Source organism: Xyrauchen texanus, chromosome 5, assembly GCF_025860055.1.
Source record: "Xyrauchen texanus isolate HMW12.3.18 chromosome 5, RBS_HiC_50CHRs, whole genome shotgun sequence".
Classification (NCBI taxonomy): Eukaryota; Metazoa; Chordata; class Actinopteri; order Cypriniformes; family Catostomidae; genus Xyrauchen; species Xyrauchen texanus.
This window is the reverse complement of record NC_068280.1, coordinates 32,729,462-32,750,064: the sequence shown is the minus strand read 5'-3', so window position 1 is coordinate 32,750,064 and position 20,603 is coordinate 32,729,462. Positions and strand designations below refer to the sequence as shown.

Sequence of the window (20,603 nt, the reverse complement as noted above, 5' to 3'; positions counted from 1 at the left end):
ATATATATATATATATATATATATATATATATATATATATATATATACACACAGTATATATAATCAAAACAATTGTTGATGAATAAAAGTAGGTATGAAAAATACTTAAAAGGGATTTCTTGATTTTTATCATGACTGAAAGTCACCATATTTAATAATTCAGTAATGATTTTACTAGGTGACAAAAGGCACACAGCAACAGATGACACTTCCCTTTTAACAGAGAACAGTGCATGTAGATATGAAGTAAAACGACAACAACATTAGAAGTATAATTTTAAATTAACAAAGATAATCTGACCACACAAAATGAAGAACTATGCATAATAATGTACATGAATATTGGATCATGATCCTCCAATGCAGGAGTATCTTGAGCATACAAACACTGTCGTAAACAAATGAGCAACGTGAACTTGAACTCAACTAATTGTGTCTTGCAGCTGGTAGAGCACAATCTATCTCACACCGATCAGGAAGATCTGTGTGCAACGAGACTTGTAAAAATAAAACATTTCCACTTGAAACCAATACTGTTGCAGTATGAGGATATGTTAAATGGTAACAATAACCTTTATAGCAGAAAACCCTAAAACCCCAACAAGCACCAGCTAGAAGCATTGACAATTGTTCCCCCAAGAGAATAATAAAAACAAGACTTGCAAATCTTGGTAATTGAGGCCAGCTGCGCTGAGTATGAACGTTGTGGTGAGTAAACCAAATGATGTATTATCCAAAATGAAGCGAATTTTGCTTAAAAAGGCATAGCGGGTCTCATAATTGTGTTTCGCTCAAATGCGACTGTGTGAAAACAACGCACATAACAAGTGATTAAAGACAGCTGCAGAGTTCATAAAGCAAATGTTGGATTATGATTGGATAAGATACTTGGATTGAATGAATGGTGTAATACTGCTACGACTTCATGACAGAATTACCGTTAGGCTTACATTTCCAATTTATCCCAAAGGTGTTCATTGGGGTTCAGGTCTGGGCTCTGTGCAGACCAGTTCTTCCACACAAGAATTAGAAACTGATTTTTTTATAAGAAAATTGTATGGCTGTTTATTTTATTTGATGCACCTGTTATACAATAGTTGTAGCTGAAGTAGGCAAACGTTAATTCAAAGGAGTGTCCCCATAATTTTGGCCATATACAGTAGTGCATATGTAAGCTACATACACTCACCTAAAGGATTATTTGGAACACCTGTTAAATTTCTCATTAATGCAATTATCTAATCAACCAATCACATGGCAGTTGCTTCAATGCATTTAGGGGTGTGGTCCTGGTCAAGACAATCCCCTGAACTCCAAACTGAATGTCAGAATGGGAAAGAAAGGTGATTTAAGCAATTTTGAGCATGGCATGGTTGTTGGTGCCAGACGGGCCAGTCTGAGTATTTCACAATCTGCTCAGTTACTGGGATTTTCACGCACAACCATTTCTAGGGTTTACAAAGAATGGTGTGAAAAGGGAAAACATCCAGTATGCGGCAGTCCTGTGGGCGAACATGCCTTGTTGATGCTAGAGGTCAGAGGAGAATGGGCCGACTGATTCAAGCTGATAGAAGAGCAACTTTGCCTGAAATAACCACTCGTTACAACCGAGGTATGCAGCAAAGCATTTGTAAAGCCACAACACGCACAACCTTGAGGCGGATGGGCTACAACAGCAGAAGACCCCACCGGGTACCACTCATCTCCACTTCAAATAGGAAAAAGAGGCTACAATTTGCAAGAGCTCACCAAAATTGGACAGTTGAAGACTGGAAAAATGTTGCCTGGTCTGATGAGTCTCGATTTCTGTTGAGACATTCAGATGGTAGAGTCAGAATTTGGCGTAAACAGAATGAGAACATGGATCAATCATGCCTTGTTACCACTGTGCAGGCTGGTGGTGGTGGTGGTGTAATGGTGTGAGGGATGTTTTCTTGGCACACTTTAGGCCCCTTAGTGCCAATTGGGCATCGTTTAAATGCCACGGCCTGCCTGAGCATTGTTTCTGACCATGTCCATCCCTTTATGGCCACCATGTACCCATCCTTTGATGGCTACTTCCAGCAGGATAATGCACCATGTCACAAAGCTCGAATCATTTCAAATTGGTTTCTTGAACATGACAATGAGTTCACTGTACTAAAATGGCCCCCCCAGTCACCAGATCTCAACCCAATAGAGCATCTTTGGGATGTGGTGGAACGGGAGCTTCGTGCCCTGGATGTGCATCCCACAAATCTCCATCAACTGCAAGATGCTATCCTATCAATATGGGCCAACATTTCTAAAGAATGCTTTCAGCACCTTGTTGAATCAATGCCACGTAGAATTAAGGCAGTTCTGAAGGCGAAAGGGGGTCAAACATAGTATTAGTGTGGTGTTCCTAATAATCCTTTAGGTGAGTGTATTTACAAAAAAAAAAAAAATTGAAAATAAAAATAGACATTTAAGAGAAAGTAAAAGTATAAAGTATGTGTTTTTAAATAAAACTGGTTGTAAATATTACCAGATTAAGGTTCTTTGCTTGTAACAATAGCCTTTATAGCAATACCCTAAAATAACCTTCACAAACCATCTTTTTTGAGAGTGTGTATCTGTGACCTTTGCATTTTTCTAATTGTAGATAAAGCAAAGAAAAATATACAAAAATGCAGCTAAATGACAGACCAAAATACATTGGTAAAATGTCCAGAAAACAGCTGTGCAGTTTGCATTTAATGTACAGTAGATAAAGCCAGTCATGTATCCTCAACTGGATGAAGTCAACATAGTGCCACTACTAACAAGGTCCTCTTACAAAGTTTACCATCAAGTTAGTAAGCTGTCATTAGTCATTTATCAGATGATTTTATCCAAAGCGAAATACACTTATCACAGTACCTTGCTGAAGGCCACAATGGTGATGGTTCATAGATCATCAAATGCATGGTTAAAACCTACAACCTTTGGGATACAAACTCAGATCTTTAACCACTACAACACAACCCCCACCCCCCACCAAAAAGTTAGAATAAGTAAACTGTTGTCCTTTGTGAAACTATTTGTTAAATAGCCAACATCAACACACCTGTGTCATTCATTTGATTCTACAACTTAGTTGCTATATTTCTCGGGTCCTCAGAAGAACTACTTATTCTGATTATTGTTGATAATAGATTTAATAATTTATTGATTAGTATCCTTTATCATATTGCTGTTGGCACATTGTAACTGGTAGGGGATGGGCAAGGAGGAGGCGGGAACCGGATGAGCAGTTAACGAAACTATTAATGACAAACTCAACTTAAAACATCATAAAAAATATGACACACACAGCGCAGCCACATGCATCTATCTCTGCATGATACTGAACTGGCATCTCCGGCTCCCCTTTATTTCACTCTCGTGCTGATAATTTGACTCAGCACTGGCCATGCACCCTCACGGCCTGGCCACACCATCCTCCTCATCACAATCCTCACCTGGCCAATTCAGTTTGGACACCATCCGGACTGACCAACTCCCCCCCAGTCTCAGAAGGAGAGATGCTGCCCTTCTGGCAATTCCGTCAGCCGGTGGTTCTCCCCGCCTCTCTCCCAAACTGCCGCATTTCGTTGCACTTATCACACTCCTCAGCTGATTAGCCTGATTGGGGGCCGGGGGGGGCCGGGCTTGCGTAGTCACGGCCCGGCCCTACCCTCCTCCTTGTCACACACATGTTTAAGAAGAATGCACAAATATGGTCGGTAAAGAAACAGAGTAATTTAAATGTGAGTATGGGTGTAGTACCTGTTATAGAGTAGAATATCAGGTGTCCAGATCTGACTGGATGGAAAGCGCAGGGTCTGAACACCAGGATAGTTATCAGGGTTCCAGCTCAGATAGATATCCGTCCATGACTAAACACACAAAACACACACACAAACACACGCATTAGCACTATAATGATGTGCAAATGCATGATTTCTAATCAGCCAGTGAGCCACAGTAAATACACAATCACAGCTGGAGTTCACCCAAGGTCCACATATGTCTGTACCACAGGGAAATAAGATGAGGACCTAAACACACATACAACACACATCACAAAAAGGCACATACAGAATGTTTACTACACACACACAGTTTAATATTAAACTAAAAGTGCTTGAACAGTCTCCAAAAACACATACATGCAAATAATTAATGGTAGATCAGGCCTGTATTGTGTTTTGGTGTCTTTTTATGTTTGCTACTGCCAGATCTCTGGTTTATAGGTTCTCACCATTTTAATGTGACTTTTCATCTATTTGTGATAACTTAAAATAAAAGCACATGAGGAAAACAACAGAAAGAGTCTCCCCACAAAAACAAGAGCAAGGATCCCTTAGTCAGCTAGAACTTTATATCTCCACACACCTCTTTCTCTGTCTGTCTCTCTGTCTGTCTGTATGTCTCTCTCTCTCTCTATCTCTCTCTCTCTCAGCCTTAAATCACAAACCCAGATTTCTCATGCTACAATGATACAAGTGCCATGCATCTGTTGACCATACAATTATAACATCAAATTAAAGCTGCAAGCAACGATGAACAGGCCCTCGCACCCTGGTGCACGTTGGGGCTGCTGTGCTAGGGGAATTTCACAGAATATTTTAGCACTTAAATGTTGTTAAGAGTGTATCACATTGTAAAACATGTCCTTTCCTGTTGCCAGTAGGTGGTGCTATGACTATAACTGAATATTGCCATATAGAAGTGTTCAGGCCAGGACTCTAATAAAACATGTGAAGCTTGGAGCAGATTTGACATTGTATGTTTGAGTTACAACAACTTCCTTTTTCATAGCGAAACATCGAAATATGCCAGGCCGCCACAGACACGCCGTTCAAAGAAAACTCAAAAGCTTCACAATTTAGCATCACAAAGGCCTTTAGATTAGACTGTCTGAATATGATGTCGATCTGATTTAATCTCTAGGAGTTTGTTAAAGTACAAGGCCTGGAAATGGCAAAAACTGAGCAAACTTTAAAGAGAAAAATCAATGGCTGACTTCCTGTTGGGTTTAGGATATGGTTCTAAGAGAATTTTCAGTACGTGTTGACATGTTACATATGCCAACCGATTAGGTAAAGGTGAAACGTTGCGTGAGGGCTGCTTCGTTTAAATTTCGTAGGTGCCGCTATCGAGCCATTTTTCATTATAAAACCAGTATCAGATGTAAATGTTCCCCACTTTTTATATGTTTGCAAAGATTCATGAGTTTTTGAGCATCTTTAGGCATCAAAAATGTCACTGATTTCATATCAAACTTTGTCAGGCCGCCACGGACACGCCCTTCAACGAAAACTCAAATGCTTCGTAATTTAACATCACCAAGGCCTTTAGATTAAGACTGACTAAATATAATGTTGATCTGATTAAATCTCTGGGAGGAGTTTGTTAAAGTACAAGACCTAGAATTGGCTGTTTGCGCTGTGACTACAACTGAATATTGGCACATAGATGTATTCAGGCCGGGATTATTATCCAACATGGGAAGTTTGGGGCAGATTGGACTTTTTGTGTATGAGTTATAACAACTTCCTGTTTCATGGCAAAACATCGAAATTTGTCAGACTTTCACAGCCACGCCATGCAATGAAAACTCAAAAGCTTTGCAATTTAGCATTGCCAAAGCCTTTAGATTAGAATAACCAAATATGAAGTAGATCTGATGAAAACTCTAGGAGGAGATTGTTAAAGTACGAGGCCTGAAAATGGCAAAAACTGTACTATATATGTACTAATTTTGATGAATGTAGGTGAAAATAGGGGTGCAACAGAGGCCGTCTTACATGCCCATTTTAAACCAGTTAACTGTCACTGGCCAACAGGTGGGCCATTTGAATGTGGCTATAAAACAAATGCTGTGTTTTATATAAAAAATTCCATTGATGTTCACAAACTTATCAAATTAAGTATCAAATTAAAGCTTAAAACTTTAATCTTCTGAAGTCTATTTTGCAATTAGAGCATTACAGTGAATACATTTTAAACTGTTAAGAGTGCATTTTTAAAAAATGCGACATGTGAGTGACAGTACTTATGCTTCATGTTCTCTGCTTATGATCCAATCCAATGATTGAAGAAAAAAAAAGCATGCATTTCATTGTGGAAATTAACCAGATCAGATTGGTTAAGTAACATTATTACCTAGTTTAAATTATGTTTACATTTTTGAATCTGTGATTTAGCAGCTTTATCCACCTGAAATTTCCACTAACATTATGCCAATTGTTTTTAACAGAAGTGTATGATAGAGGATAAGCTTTTATGTATGTAAATATGTTTGATGCTATATTTAAAAATAAATGTATACATAATATTAATGTGAATCTATCTATCTATATCTACCAGGGGTGTAATGGTTCTCGGTAAAAAAACGAACCGCACGGTTCAACACCCACGGTTTGGTAAGCATTTGCTGCGTGTTTAATCTCTAATTTAATAACGCATCTGTATCATACACTTTGAAAAGAAAATATAGTAGCAAATAGACATACGCAGTTATAACCTCTGCTAGTTAGGGTTGGGTATTGTTTCAGTTTTATAAATTCCGATTCTGGTTATCGAATGCGGTTGTTATCGAATCTTGGTTCTGATTCCAATAATTTTTTTGGAGAGAAAGAAAAGAGCAAATACTTAAAGAACAAAAATTTGCCTACCTTTTATTGTTGCCACATTTAAGCTATAGCAGTAAACTGCCAGTTGTGACAGTTCCCCTTCATTTATAAATATTTCACTTTTTAGATCACAAGGAATGATCAAAAAAACAATTACAAACCAAAAATGTTTAAGTAAATACAACACAAAAAATAGAACATAACAAAATATGTAACAGACAGTTATTGGAAGCAGTAATTATGTCAAAAAGAGTCTGCAATGCAATGTCAGCAATACTTTTGAAGAAAAATCAGCATGTCTGCTGTATCCCCAGCAGTAATATGGGGCTGCTAATATTAGCTGTATCTGGTGCGGCAAACATGGTACATTCCTTTAGATTCACGCTGTGTTGAAGTAAATGCTTCATCATATTGGAGGTGCTTCCTCCCTTGCACAAAATCCTTTTATTGCAGGTGTTGCATTTTGCGGTGTTGTTATCAATTTTAGCATAGCTTAACCAAACTTTGGAGCATTTGCAGCGGTCAGACACTGAATGTAATGAACTGTGCTTGTGCGTAATGAAATTATGTCCTTGTAGCAGGTCCTGGCAGATCAACAGAACTGTAAAATGCTCACTGCCGTTCACCTTGTGAGCATGATTAATAAAGTTAAGAACCGAAGTGAGGAATCGAAATGCGTGTGTCTTATTTAATCCAGGGTTCTTGGAAATTTGGAACCGGTTCTAGAATGGAACCGGTTCTCAATACCCAACCATACCACTAATGCACCTGTATGGCTCTGTAGATGGACACACTCCGACAGTGTTTCATGTGGGTTAACTTTCTACAGTGAGAAGTTGTCCTATTAACTGTAAGTTTGTTAAATCAGTTGATGATTCACAGTTCTGCACACATTAGTGTGAAGTTGAAAATAGCAAACTGAGAAAACAAGCCGCAAGATATAAGCCACTGCGTCATTCAAGTCTACAGCGATGGTCAAAAAACCTTTACAAAACAGGCACTGTTTGCAGACATTGCTTGACGCGAGTACCGTATACTGGTAATACATCGATTTTTGATTATTTATTTACGCTGACATCACCTGGGAATATATAGTGTGCGGTGCACACAGAACCTCAGGTGAGCCCGAAATTGCACACAGACACAATCCCTTCCATCTTTAAACAGGCACTCGCTGCTAGTTCGGACAGACATGAAACAAAACTAATGTGCTCGGGGTGTTCATTGCCAAAGTTATGTTGCCCTTACTCTGTTGATGAAGATGTGGGATTTCCACGTATGATTAAAACACTCAAGTTTCATTACGACATCTCTTCTAGCATACATTTTTACAGGAAGGTTATTTATTCTATAGTGATGTACAACTTCTGAATATTGAGTTGAATATGAAATGCACATTTTGTTGATGCATAAATGCAGGTATTAAGTTAAATGTTGAGTTAGTAAACATTTTTTTTTAGGACACTATGAAAATTAACCATGGTTTTATTCAGTAATACTGTAGTAGCCATGAGTAAGCCAAGAAACAATGACTGCTATCACCATTGTTTCTTGGCAGAAATCATAGTTTTGATATAATTAACCATTGTTTTACAATAATAAATGTAATTTCCATATAGTAACCTTGATTTTACTATAGTATTGTAACCATGACAGTAACTATGTTAATTTTATGGTACTATGATTTTACTACAAACATGTTATACTGTTGTAAAACCATAGTGATTTGAAGTGAGGGAAAATCTCTTGGAAGTGTCTGTTACCAAATAGAATTTATTTTGGGTTTGACAGTAATATTTATTTTTCTGAACATAAATACTGAACCGTACCGAAACAGTGACCCTAAAACCATGATACAAACAGAACCGTGAGAAATTTGAAGTGTACAATTTGAAGCAGTAAATCCAAAATGAGTAAATCTCCCGGGATTTCCCCTCTGTTTCCTCCCAGGCAAATGAAGGATGATGATTATGACGATACATTTATTATTCACGCCCAGTAACCTCTTAACCAATCATATGTACCTTTAGCTTATATTGTCATGGGTATCTGGCAGTTTTCAGAAATAAAATCGGTGAATGGAAGGCGAAGAAACTGAGACAGGAACCATGGGAATAATTGTTCCCAAATTTGAACGCTCCGGCTGGAAAGGGTAAAAGGTTATAATCCGTCCATATAAAACAATATGTTTTCTCCTCAGTTGATGTATATATTGAGTGGGGACACATTGTTTGCATTTTTTTTTATTTTTTTATGGGATTCGACTGCAAAAGACCTCACTCAACCAACTCATGAACTCAGTCCGATCCTGGACTCAGAACTGTTGGAAATCATTGCACAATGGAGCTTGGATGCCCTCTATTGGACATTTCTTGTAATTGCCAGTCAGAGAATTAAAAGACAGTGGATTAGACATGGGTTTTCTTGTATTTTTACATTTCAGTTCATATTTATACTATATTTCTATTATATAAAATATAAAAAATATGTTTATTAACATTAAAATTTTAAATTCAATTATGCCAAATACCTCAAAATATGTGAATATGCACAAAAAGGAATCATGAAATGTATTGCATTGCCATGCCAACCATATTTAAGATATCAAGAAACCCTTCAGAATTTAAATTGTGTAATGCCTTGATATTAATCTGTATTTACTTTAAGCAATTCAGGTGAACATCATAGGAATTATTCAACATCTGTTAAAAGTGACACACTTCCTTCCACGTGGTGCTACGACCGTGACCCACAATAGTCACATCAATGTGATCAGCCTCCAAGGACAAACCTTTGCCTCATTTTTGATGTTTTTAATTTTTTGCACGCATAAGATACAAGACTTTTCCTTATTCAATTTTTTTGATGTTATTTTGTCGCTTCGCCATGGCAACACCGTTTCGATATATCAAAAAAACCTTTTGCAATTTAGCATTGTCAATGTCTTGACATGATGTCGAAAAAATGGCGTCGCAGACGGCCGCCTCTGGATTACGCTCCGTAGTGCTTTTTGTGTTTTTGTTTATTAACGCTGATTTCTGCCGTCCCTCTCTGGTAACATTTACCAGAGAAGAGCTCTTAAATATTGGACTTTCAACTGCTCATACTATTCCACCGCTCTTTATCGAACCCGAAACTTTTTATTAGTTAACTTTACGAGTTATTAGTTGGAGGAGTAGCAGCTCTGTTTGGGATTCTCTGGAGATGCCCAAGGAGAAAAACGTGCAGGCACACTGGTTAAGCCGAGACAGCGGGGTTTTCGCAATGCACTCCCTTCTATCCAGCTGGCGAATGTCCGCTCTCTGGCCAACAAAATGGATGAATTGCTTCTCCTCAACAGAACTAACTCGGACTTCTGCAGATCTGCCGCCCTCTGTTTTACCGAATCCTGGCTCACCCCGCACATCCCGGAAGGGCGCACTTCACCTACTGGAATTTAATCTCATCCGCACGGATCGTGAAAGGGAGCTCACGGTAAAAACAAGGGGAGGCGGACTCTGTTTCTATATAAACGAAGTTTGGTGCACAGATGTCACAGTGTTGAAAAAATCAGGCAGCCCTCACTTAGAGACATTATTTATAAACTGTAAACCTTTTTATTCACCGCGGGAGTTTTATGGTCGCTGTTTACATTCCACCTCAGGCCTGTGTTAGTGAGGCGTTACTACACCTGGCCGACCAGATAACTAACGTGGAGAAAATACATCCAGACTCCCTGCTCACTGTTCTTGTGGACTTCAACAGAGCAAACCTCAGCCATGAACTGCCAAAGCACAGACAGCATATTAAGTGTCCCACCAGAGACACTAACACACTGGACCACTGCTACACTACATAAAAGGACGCCTATCGCTCTGTTCCCCGTGCAGCCCTGGGACTCTCTGATCACTGTCTGGTTCATCTTATCCCGACACACAGACAAAAACTGAAATCTGCTAAACCTGTTGTAAAGACTGTAAAAAGATGGACCAACGAGTCAAAGCTGGAGTTACAGCCCTGCTTTGACTGTACTGACTGGAGTGTTTTTGAGGCTGCAGCCACTGACCTGGACAAACTAACCGACACTGTGACATCTTATATCAGTTTTTGTGAGGACATTTGTGTGCCGACTAAAACCTTCCGCACATACAACAACCAAAAACCCTGGTTCACAGCAAAACTCAGGCAGCTTCGTCAGACCAAAGCGGAGGCCTTCAGAAGTGGGGACAGAGTCCTGTATAACCAGGCCAGGAACACACTGACTAAAGAGATCAAAGCTGCAAAGAGGAGCTATGCCGGAAAGCTAAATAGCAGCTTTGCAGCCAACGATCCTGCATCAGTGTGGAGAGGCCTGCAGACACTCACTAACTACAGGAGACATCCCCCAACATTGCTGGTACTCAACAACTGGCAGACGAGCTGAATGGCTTTTATTGTAGGCTTGAAAAGCCCACAGTCACACCTCTCCCCCACTTCACAACCATCTTCAAACAACCACCTTCCCCCTCTGACATGCTGTCACCCCCCCTCTCTGACCCCTCATCTGCACTCAAGATCTGTGAAGACGATGTGAGCCACCTCTTCCAAAGGCAGAATATCAGGAAGGCTCCTGGCCCTGAAGGTGTGTCACCATCCTGCCTGAAAATCTGTGCAGACCAGCTGGCCCCCATCTTCACACAGATCTTTGAACAGATCACTGGAGCTGTGTGAAGTTCCATCCTGCTTCAAACGCTCCACAATCATCCAGGTCCCCAAAAAACCCTCCATCTCTAGACTAATTGACTACAGGCCTGTCGCCCTGACATCTGTAGTCATGAAATCCTTTGAAAGACTGGTTTTGGCCCACATGAAGGACATTACAGGCCCCTTGCTGGACCCCCTGCAGTTTGCCTACAGGGCTAACAGGTCAGTAGATGATGCAGTCAACTTGGGACTGCATTACATCCTGCAACACCTCGACGCTCCAGGGACATATGCAAGGATCCTGTTCGTGGACTTCAGCTCGGCGTTCAACACCATCATCCCAGACATCCTCAGCACCAAACTCACCCAGCTCACTGTGCCAGCCTCCACCTGTCAGTGGATCACAAACTTCCTGACTGACAGGAGTCAGCAGGTGAGACTAAAGAACATCACATCCAGCACCCAGACTATCTCCCCACTGCTCTTCTCACACTACACAAACGACTGCACCTCAGGAGACCCATCTGTCAAACTCCTGAAGTTCGCTGACGACACAACGGTCATCGGCCTCATCCGGGACGGTGATGAGTCGGCCTTCAGATGGGAGGTTGATCAGCTGGCTCTCTGGTCCAGTCAGAACAACCTGGAGCTTAACATGCTCAAAACTGTGGAGATGACCGTGGACTTCAGGAGGAGCCCCCCCCCCACTCTGCCCCCCATCACCATACTCAACAGCCCTGTGTCTGCTGTAGAATCCTTCAGGTTTCTGGGTTCCACTATATTCCAGGACCTGAAGTGGGAGCCCAACACTGACACCATCATCAAGAAGGCCCAGCAGAGGATGTACATCCTGCGCCAGCTTGGGAAGCTCAACCTACCTAAGGAGCTGCTGATCCACTTTTACACAGCCATCATCCAGTCTGTTCTCTGCACCTCCATCACTGTCTGGTTTGGACCTGCCACCAAAAAGGACAGGAGCAGACTACAACGGACAGTCAGGACTGCAGAAAAGATCATTGGTGCCAACCTGCCCTCCATTCAGGACTTATACATTTCCAGTGTCAGGAAATGAGCAGGAAACATCACTGCAGATCCATCTCACCCCGGACACAACCTGTTCCAGCTTCTCCCCTGAGGTAGGTGCTACAGAGCATTATACGCCAAAACCAACAGACACAGAAACAGTTTCTTCCCACAAACCATCACTCTGATAAACAGCTGATTTCTGACTCACAGTGTCAGGAACAATTCCTGTGCAATAACCCAGTAACTCTGTCTCTAATCAGCCACCTGTTTACTGGTTGCTACTTAATTTTATTAATCATTCTCTATTTCAGAGCTGTTCATAATGTTCATATTGTTATATTGTCATATTGTATATACTGTATACCAGTCCACCTACCTCAAGTCACAACTCCTGCACAAAATACCTATACTATTTATTCCAGCATCCTTTGCACTATGCTTCATCACACTGTGTATATGTATGCATGTATGTGTACCTGTATATCACATCCACCTCCGACATGTTCATAATAATGATAATAATAACTTTACTCCTGCATATTTTGCACTCTGATCACTGCACTATTTGTCAATATGTCTATATTGTTTTTGTTCATAGTGTGTATATTTGATTTGTCTACACTGTAGCCTGTGTCTGATTTTATTTTATTATTGTGTTATTGTATTTTTGTAAGTATATTTTGAGTAAGCACATCGTGAGCAATGTACAATCCTGAGTCAAATTCCTCGTATGTGTACACATACCTGGCAATAAAGCTGATTCTGATTCTGATTATGATGTCGCCCACATTTGGTACCTGTAACATTAAATCCTTGGGAGGAGTATTTCAAATTCCTCAGCATGCCTTTTTGAAACAATCCAAAATGGCCAACTTCCTTTAGGGCAGGACCTATGAGTGTCAGTGCGAAAGTTAGCCGGCTTGATGAGATCTAGTATATGTGTACAAAGTTTGGAGACTGTACCTCAAAATGGATGTGCTTCAAAGCCCCCCGAACATGCCAATGTTCTAGGTGGTGCCGAAGAGCCCCTTCTGCATCCCCCACCTGTAACTCTGCCATGCCCTAATGGCCAGCGACTCTGATGTGTGTGCAAAATTTCAAGAGATTTCATGCATGTTATGCACCCCAAAAGTACTGAAAACCATGAAAAGAAGAATTCATCCTTAGAAGAACAATAGGGCTCCGCACTTTCAGTGCTCGGGCCCTAATAATAATTTTGCTGTAGTCAGTCTGTGGGGGATCAACTGTGTATGATCTGTCTCTGGACAAGCACTTGGGAAGGCAACTGGTCTGAATGCTGAGTTTAAAATCAGAGCAGGCCCATTTCTTTTCCAGCTTAATTTCATTGTTAAGTGATCAGTTGGCTAAACTACTGCTTTATGGCTGATGGGGTCAAGAAATGTTAATTTGAGCTGAGGAATGTTTCAAACATATAGAATGTGAAGTTAGAATTGTGAGTTTACACTTGTGACCGACCGATTTATCAGTCAGCCAATATTATCGGCCGATATTAGCCTTTCATAGATATATCGGTATCAGCGTATATGTTTTTTTTTATATATATATATATAAAACGCAGAAAACAATGCTTGGGGTATTTAGAATTGGTGTCTAATGTTTGTCCAGCAGGGCACGCTCCGACTCCACTGTTTACAAAGCTGAGCTGAGCTGACTGGTTCTGTAGACAGTGCAGAGTTAAGCGGTGTCTTCATGATAAGTTGCTAACTAGTTAACTTGTTAAATACATACTGGAAAGTTAATAAACAATGACCAATCATTTTACCTTTTCAGTATAATTAATATAACATTAACCCTGTCCCTGACAACCATGTCACATATTTATCACATCTGTTTACTGTGCTAGCCAGCTATAGTTTGTCAGTGCAGTCAGTAACATAGCAGATTGAAAGGTAAACATCAGAGCATCTTTTTGCCGCTCAACAGATAACGGTGTGGTAGTGTATTGCATCTGATAAGTGTTGATTTCATGCTACGTTGTTACCTAGTTGGTGAGACGCAATGCTGGAAAGTAAATAAACAACGTCCATCTTTTACTCTTCATGACAATGAGCTTATAGCCTACTAGCTAACCACGTAGCTACTTTCATTGCTTGTCAGCTGAGTGGAAGCTAATGTGTAAACATGCATTCACCAAATTTTTTGTTCATGATTCGCAGTTTGGTACCTCCTTCAACCAAACAATTCCAGTCATTGCATTTACAACATGTAATATTTAAAAGTCTGGTTTTCCACATTTGATTGTAAATAAAATACTTGATTTTAAATTTGTTATTTAGGTGATTGCTTAAATTTCATAACTGACATTTGTCTACAGGATGGAAGATCTAAAGGGATTCTTGAGACAGAGGATTGTCCCTGAGGAAACAATAGAGACACTGGAACATGAAATGGTGAAACAGATACAGATTAACACAGATAATGTTCATAAAAGCCACCCCAGAGTAACTTTTTTTCTTTCCAGCGCTCATACGCACGCACACACACGTTACTCCAATAAACCTCCGTTAGTAGGTATAAAGTGACGCTTTCGAATCCGTAACGGAGACTTGGCGGAGCAAGACCCTGGGTGGAGTACTAAAAACAGCGCGCAATGAGGTTCACCCCTGAATCCCTGGCGTAAGAACGTACTTATACTCACTAGAGCATTTTAGGAATTAAAACCTGAAAATGTCTTGAGGTGTAACAACTGTGGTATAAACGAGATTATTATATATTTCTTTTAATAATGCACACCTCGCTTGCGGTGCGTCAGCTCTGCGTGGTTGAAACCGATTCGCGAGTCAACACACTTGCCCAGCACTTACATCGCGCTAAACGGTTTGACGTTTAATCTTTCTCATACGCCACAGATAAAGACAGCACATAATCGGAGAGTAAACCAACTTTGCTATTTTTAGCGACCATTTATCGAACAAAATGCGACCATTGCGTCGCAGTTTGGCACTCTGTTAACGGCATCTTTAAGATGAAGTAAATGTTTGCTGAAAAACTTAATTTGCTGTGGTTTAACATACATTTGTTGTTATTTGCAAACCTCTTGCTATAAAACTATACTTACTTTCAAAAGAGTTGTGCTGTTGTCATTTGTGTGATCCGTCTCAATCTGCAACGCACAATTCGTCTGATTGAGCACATTGCGCATGTGCACAGTAAGTCATTATTATGAGAAAGTTTCTCATTATTACGAGATACTAAGTCATTATTATGAGATACTAAGTCATTATTACGAGATACTAAGTCATTATTATGAGAAAGTTTCTCATTATTACAAGATACTAAGTCATTATTACGAGATACTAAGTCATTATTATGATATACTAAGTCATTATTACGAGATACTAAGTCATTATTATGAGATACTAATCATTATTATGAGATACTAAATCATTATTATGAGAAAGTTTCTCATAATTATGAGATACTGAGTCATTATTATGAGAAAGTTTCTCATTATTATGAGATACTAAGTCATTATTATGAGAAAGTTTCTCATTATTATGAGATACTAAGTCATTATTATGAGAATGTTTCTCATTATTATGAGATACTAAGTCATTATTATGAGATACTAAATCATTATTATGAGAAACTTTCTCATAATAATGACTTAGTATCTCATTATATTGACTTACAAAATCACCTTTTTTTATTTAACTGTGGCGGAAACCGGCTTCCATAGTGTCTTGTTTGGTACTATGTATTTAAGTTACCTTAGATCCCTTGTTTGTCACTTGGATTTTGAACGTGCTAGCCACCAGTCCCTAGTGTTGCTCTTTTAGCCTACCCTGTAACTACGAGGTGTGAGTTCTACATTTTTTCCCTTGCTGGACTTAATGAGTTTTTTTGGATGTTTCCTTTTCAAGTTTTCTTCGTTGGATTCAGAAGATATGTATTCTAAGTTTTTTTCCCTTGTGCCAAGTTGACTCTTTTGGAACATTAAAATGTTTTGTTATTAAAAATTTTGACTTATCTTACATGATGTTTTTGTGCACCCTGTGGCTCAGTGGATAGTCATTACTACTCCTTAACCAGAGAACAGAGCTCGAGACTGGCTCATGACCATATACTGTCTGCAAATATGCAGATATCTTATTTTAACGGATTCAATTCACGGACCTCACAAAAATTATGCATTTTCCTCCCGTCGAGGGCTCATCTAATTTCTTCCTCTGAAGCAAATATTCTATCAGCCAGAATCAAAACTTCAGGATCAAAAGTTCCTCTGATTTACAAATCATGACGGTCACTCTGACAATCCAAGCAGGCGATCCAGGCCATTTAAACAGTCAGGAGAATGCTGCTCTCGCAGGATCCGCAAGTGCGTGTGAGTGCACTTACATTTGCTCTATAAGTGTTTTATTCATTGTGCACTGTATGTACAATTGGTTTGATTCTGAATTTATTTTAGAAAATGTTATTGCTAACGTGGACATGCCATTCCAGACTACAATGTCTACTGTCTACGGGTATTTAAGCGGAGCGAATACGGGAGTTAATTCAGAAAATGTCTTCGGAGCCGATGGTCGTGCATGCAGTCTGCTGCGAGTTACACACCAAGTTCCTGTTTAAATCCTCTGACGCTCTGCATGCTGTTGGACTGAATGGCCTCTGAAGGTCGTAAAAACTGCCTTGCATTCCTGGGTTGCGATCACACACGGGCAGCGTTTTATGAATGGTCTATGTTTTCAGTACGAGAACATAGCCATGACAGCATTGTGGTCGTAGGCTTTTTCTTGTAGTGAGAGAAAGCCACTTCAGCCGCCCCCCGTGCCTCGCCTCCTTCCTACGCGATTGAGGCAGGCGGCGCGGGTGATGAAGACAATCCGGGGACAATGACGGGCTCCATTTCGCCGGGTGAACCCCCTCGAAACCCCCCGCCTCCCCGGCACGCTGGGTCTCTGCCCAGTCTGAGCCTGACGCACGGAGGTCCGCTATGCTTCCCCGGGCTTAATTAGACGGGGCACGCTCTGGCACCCGCACCCAGACCTCTGGAACCTCCACGTCTGGCCCTTGGACGGGATGCGGAAGACCTAGCTGGCCTACCACCGACCGTCATAGATACTATCAACCAAGCCCCCCCCTACCAGGCATCTTTACGCCCTAAAGTGGCATCTGTTCGCAAACTGGTGTTCTTCCCGCAGAAGTGCGCGGTTAGGTTAGTGCTCGTGTTTCTACAGGAATGGCTGGAGAGGAGGCTGTCCCCCTCCACCCTCAAGGTGTATGTCGCCACCATCGTGGCTCACCATGACACGATAGACGGCAAGTCTCTTGGTAAGCACGACTTAATTATCAGGTTCCTAAAAGGTGCCCGGAGGCTAACTCCCTCCCGGCCTAACCTGTTTCCCTCCTGGGATCTCTCGATCGTCCTCACGGGCCTCCAAAGACCCCCCTTCTAGCCGCTAGATTCAGCTGGACTCTCTCAAGACCGCCCTCTCTCTCGAGATCGCCCTGCTGATCGTGCTCGCCTCCATCAAGAGGGTCGGGGACCTGCAAGCGTTCTCTGTTAGCGACACTTGCCTGGAGTTCGGTCCGGCAGGCACATACGTGATCCTAAGACCGCGCCCAAGGTTCCTACCATGCCCTTCAGAGATCAGGTAGTGAACCTGCAAGCGCTGCCCCGGGAGGAGGCAGACCCAGCCCTTTCGTTGCTGTGTCCGGTACGTGCTTTGCGTAGCTCTAGACGCTCTGAGCGGCTCTTTGTCTGCTTTGGGGGACAGCAGAAAGGGAACGCTGTCTCCAAACAGAGGCACGCCCACTGGGTTGTCGACATCATTTCATTGGCTTATCACACCCAGGCCGTGCCCCCCCCCTTGCGGGTCCAAGCTCACTCCACTAGGAGTGTTGCGTCCTCGTGGGCACTGGCCAGGGGCACCTCCCTAGCAGACATCTGCAGAGCAGCAGGGTGGGCAACACCTAACACTTTTTCAAGATTTTACAGTCTCCGATTTGAGTCTGTATCGTCCCGTGTTCTCTCAGGTCCGAGCCCGTAGAACTCGGTAACACGCTGACGATCTGGCCGGGTGAATCACTTGCGCCTGGCGCCCTTTCACTCAGCCGAGGTAAAATAGTGCGCCTTTGTTCCCAGGAGATCCCATCTTCGGGTCCCTGGTTGACTCCTCCCTAGCCCTTTTGGGTCCACAGTTCAGCGGAGGAACTCACCGACCCAAGCCACTATGGGTACCCAATCTACCCTGTACTGGAATAGGTGCTCCACAGGTAAGGCCTCCTGTTCGGACTCCCTCTGTGTGTAATTCCGCGGTACTGTCCCCTCATGAGCGGACTCCCGTGTCTCCCTTAGGCAGTTACAGCTGCCTCGGTCGCCATGCTGTAAGCTTCCCCCCTCTACGAGGCTGGATCTACCACCGCACCAACTTTCCCACATAGGTCCTAAGCAGGCCATGTGATGTATTTGCAACTCTTTGCCTCCCCTGCAGGGTAGGTGTGGCCTCCGCAGGGTCTTCTCCCCATGAAAGAAGGGGTAAGACCCCCTTCCCTTAATGCATGTAAGGGCCCCGGCCGTAGTTGCTCTATGCGAGAAACACAGAGAGAAAAGAGGCCCAGCCAGGCTTGGCCTGTTCCCAGGTTGGCGGCCATCACCTTGTTCCCCCCTCCAGGGTAACCAGAAGGACTCTGATGGCTTTAATGGGGCATTGGGGAAGGGTACGTGCAGCCTGATACAGCTGGTCGCCTTTGCACGTAAGAATACCTGCCCGCTCCTGTATCAGCAGTTCACGTACACGGCTCAGCGCATGGCACGTTTAAAAGTGGACTCCTAGTGTCGCTTCTCTGACACAACGTGGAGAGAGCAACAGAAGGGGAACGTCAAGGTTACGTATGTAACCTCCGTTCCCCGATGGAGGGAACGAGACGTTGTGTCTTCCCCGCCACGTCGCTGAGCCGAGCCACTGTTGTGGCCGGACCATTTCCGGCTCCTCAGAAAAATCCTGAATGTACTCCCGTATTCGCCCCGCTTAAATACCCGTATGTCCGGGGGCAGGATATGCAAATACCGGCTGCCAACTTCTCATTGGCCTTTTGTCATAGATCAGAGGTCTATATCGGCGCTCAAGAGAGACCCCTAGTGTCGCTTCTCTGACACAACATCTCGTTCCCTCCATCGGGGAACGGAGGTTACATACGTAACCTAGACGTTATTTCCTTCCTAATATACTAACAATTTCTTCTTGGGCAACATAATTATTAAAATTTGACAACTAAACAGAAATCAGAAGAAACTGCTATCTACTATGTAAAAAAAGAATCTAAAAAAAAAATATTGTATTTTAAAAAGTTAAAGTTTTGTTTGAAATTAAGTTAATATTGTGATATGAGTTTATTATTTTTTTAGCAATTTGATGCTTTTGTTATTTACTATATTAAATGATGTGATATATCAGCATTGTATCGGCCTATCGGCCACCCTGCTCTTTGGATATCAGCCATTTAAAAAAAAATATTTCGGTCATTTACACACAAATTTATGAACATGCCTTTTATTAATTTACACACTTGCTTTTGAGCTGTTTGTGGTTACCTAATATACTATATTTAATGTGCTTTCACTGTGCACCTTTAGTTGGTCTAGGCATCTTATAATATTTCTCACCATGGAAGCTTTCCACATAATTAAAATAATATCCATGAGTTTTTCAAATGTAGAACTAGACCAAATTCATATTCTAATCCCACCGAGGAATACAGGCACCATTGGTCATCGTAAAGTACTCTTGCGAGGTGAAAACTGCTCTGAAACCTCTTTGACTTGCTAAATTCATAGCCTTTGTTGTCAAACCATTCTTAATCCGATGCGTAAAAAATGACACTTGTGCATGAGCCCAGGGTGTCAATACACTGACGCTAAAAGCACATTCTAGCATCTGTTTCCTAATGCGGCAAGGCAGTCTCATAAGGAAGGTCTCACTGTCAATCTTTGGATATGATCGAGAGTGTTTATCTGCAATATGTTTTATTATACTTATAAATATATTAGTTTAGTAACATTATACAATCATTTTTTTGATCCCCTAAACCAGGGCTGGCCTGTGGATTTGTGGAACCTAGGCAAAATCATAAAATATTGTGAAAAACCAGTGAAACAATTTTCATCACATAAATCTATTTAACAGCTGCAAACATGACAATATTATATTGTAGGTGCTATGACTGGTCACCATTAATGTAAAACATTTATTTAATCACCTTTTAGCTTTGAACAAATCACTTATATAAAAAAAGCCATGTAGAGATTAATATTACGACTGAAAAACTGCACTG

The 20,603-nt window shown here is 41.5% G+C and overlaps 1 protein-coding gene across 1 annotated transcript in view; it reads right to left on the bottom strand.

The window, feature by feature from the left end:
* LOC127644253 (neuronal acetylcholine receptor subunit alpha-7-like) overlaps positions 1-20,603 on the bottom strand; it is a 179,953-nt gene that overhangs the window by 69,258 nt on the left and 90,092 nt on the right. The window contains exon 4 of the mRNA XM_052127341.1: positions 3,769-3,878. Coding sequence (XP_051983301.1) covers positions 3,769-3,878 — 110 coding nt within the window. The remainder of the gene's footprint in view (positions 1-3,768; positions 3,879-20,603) is intronic.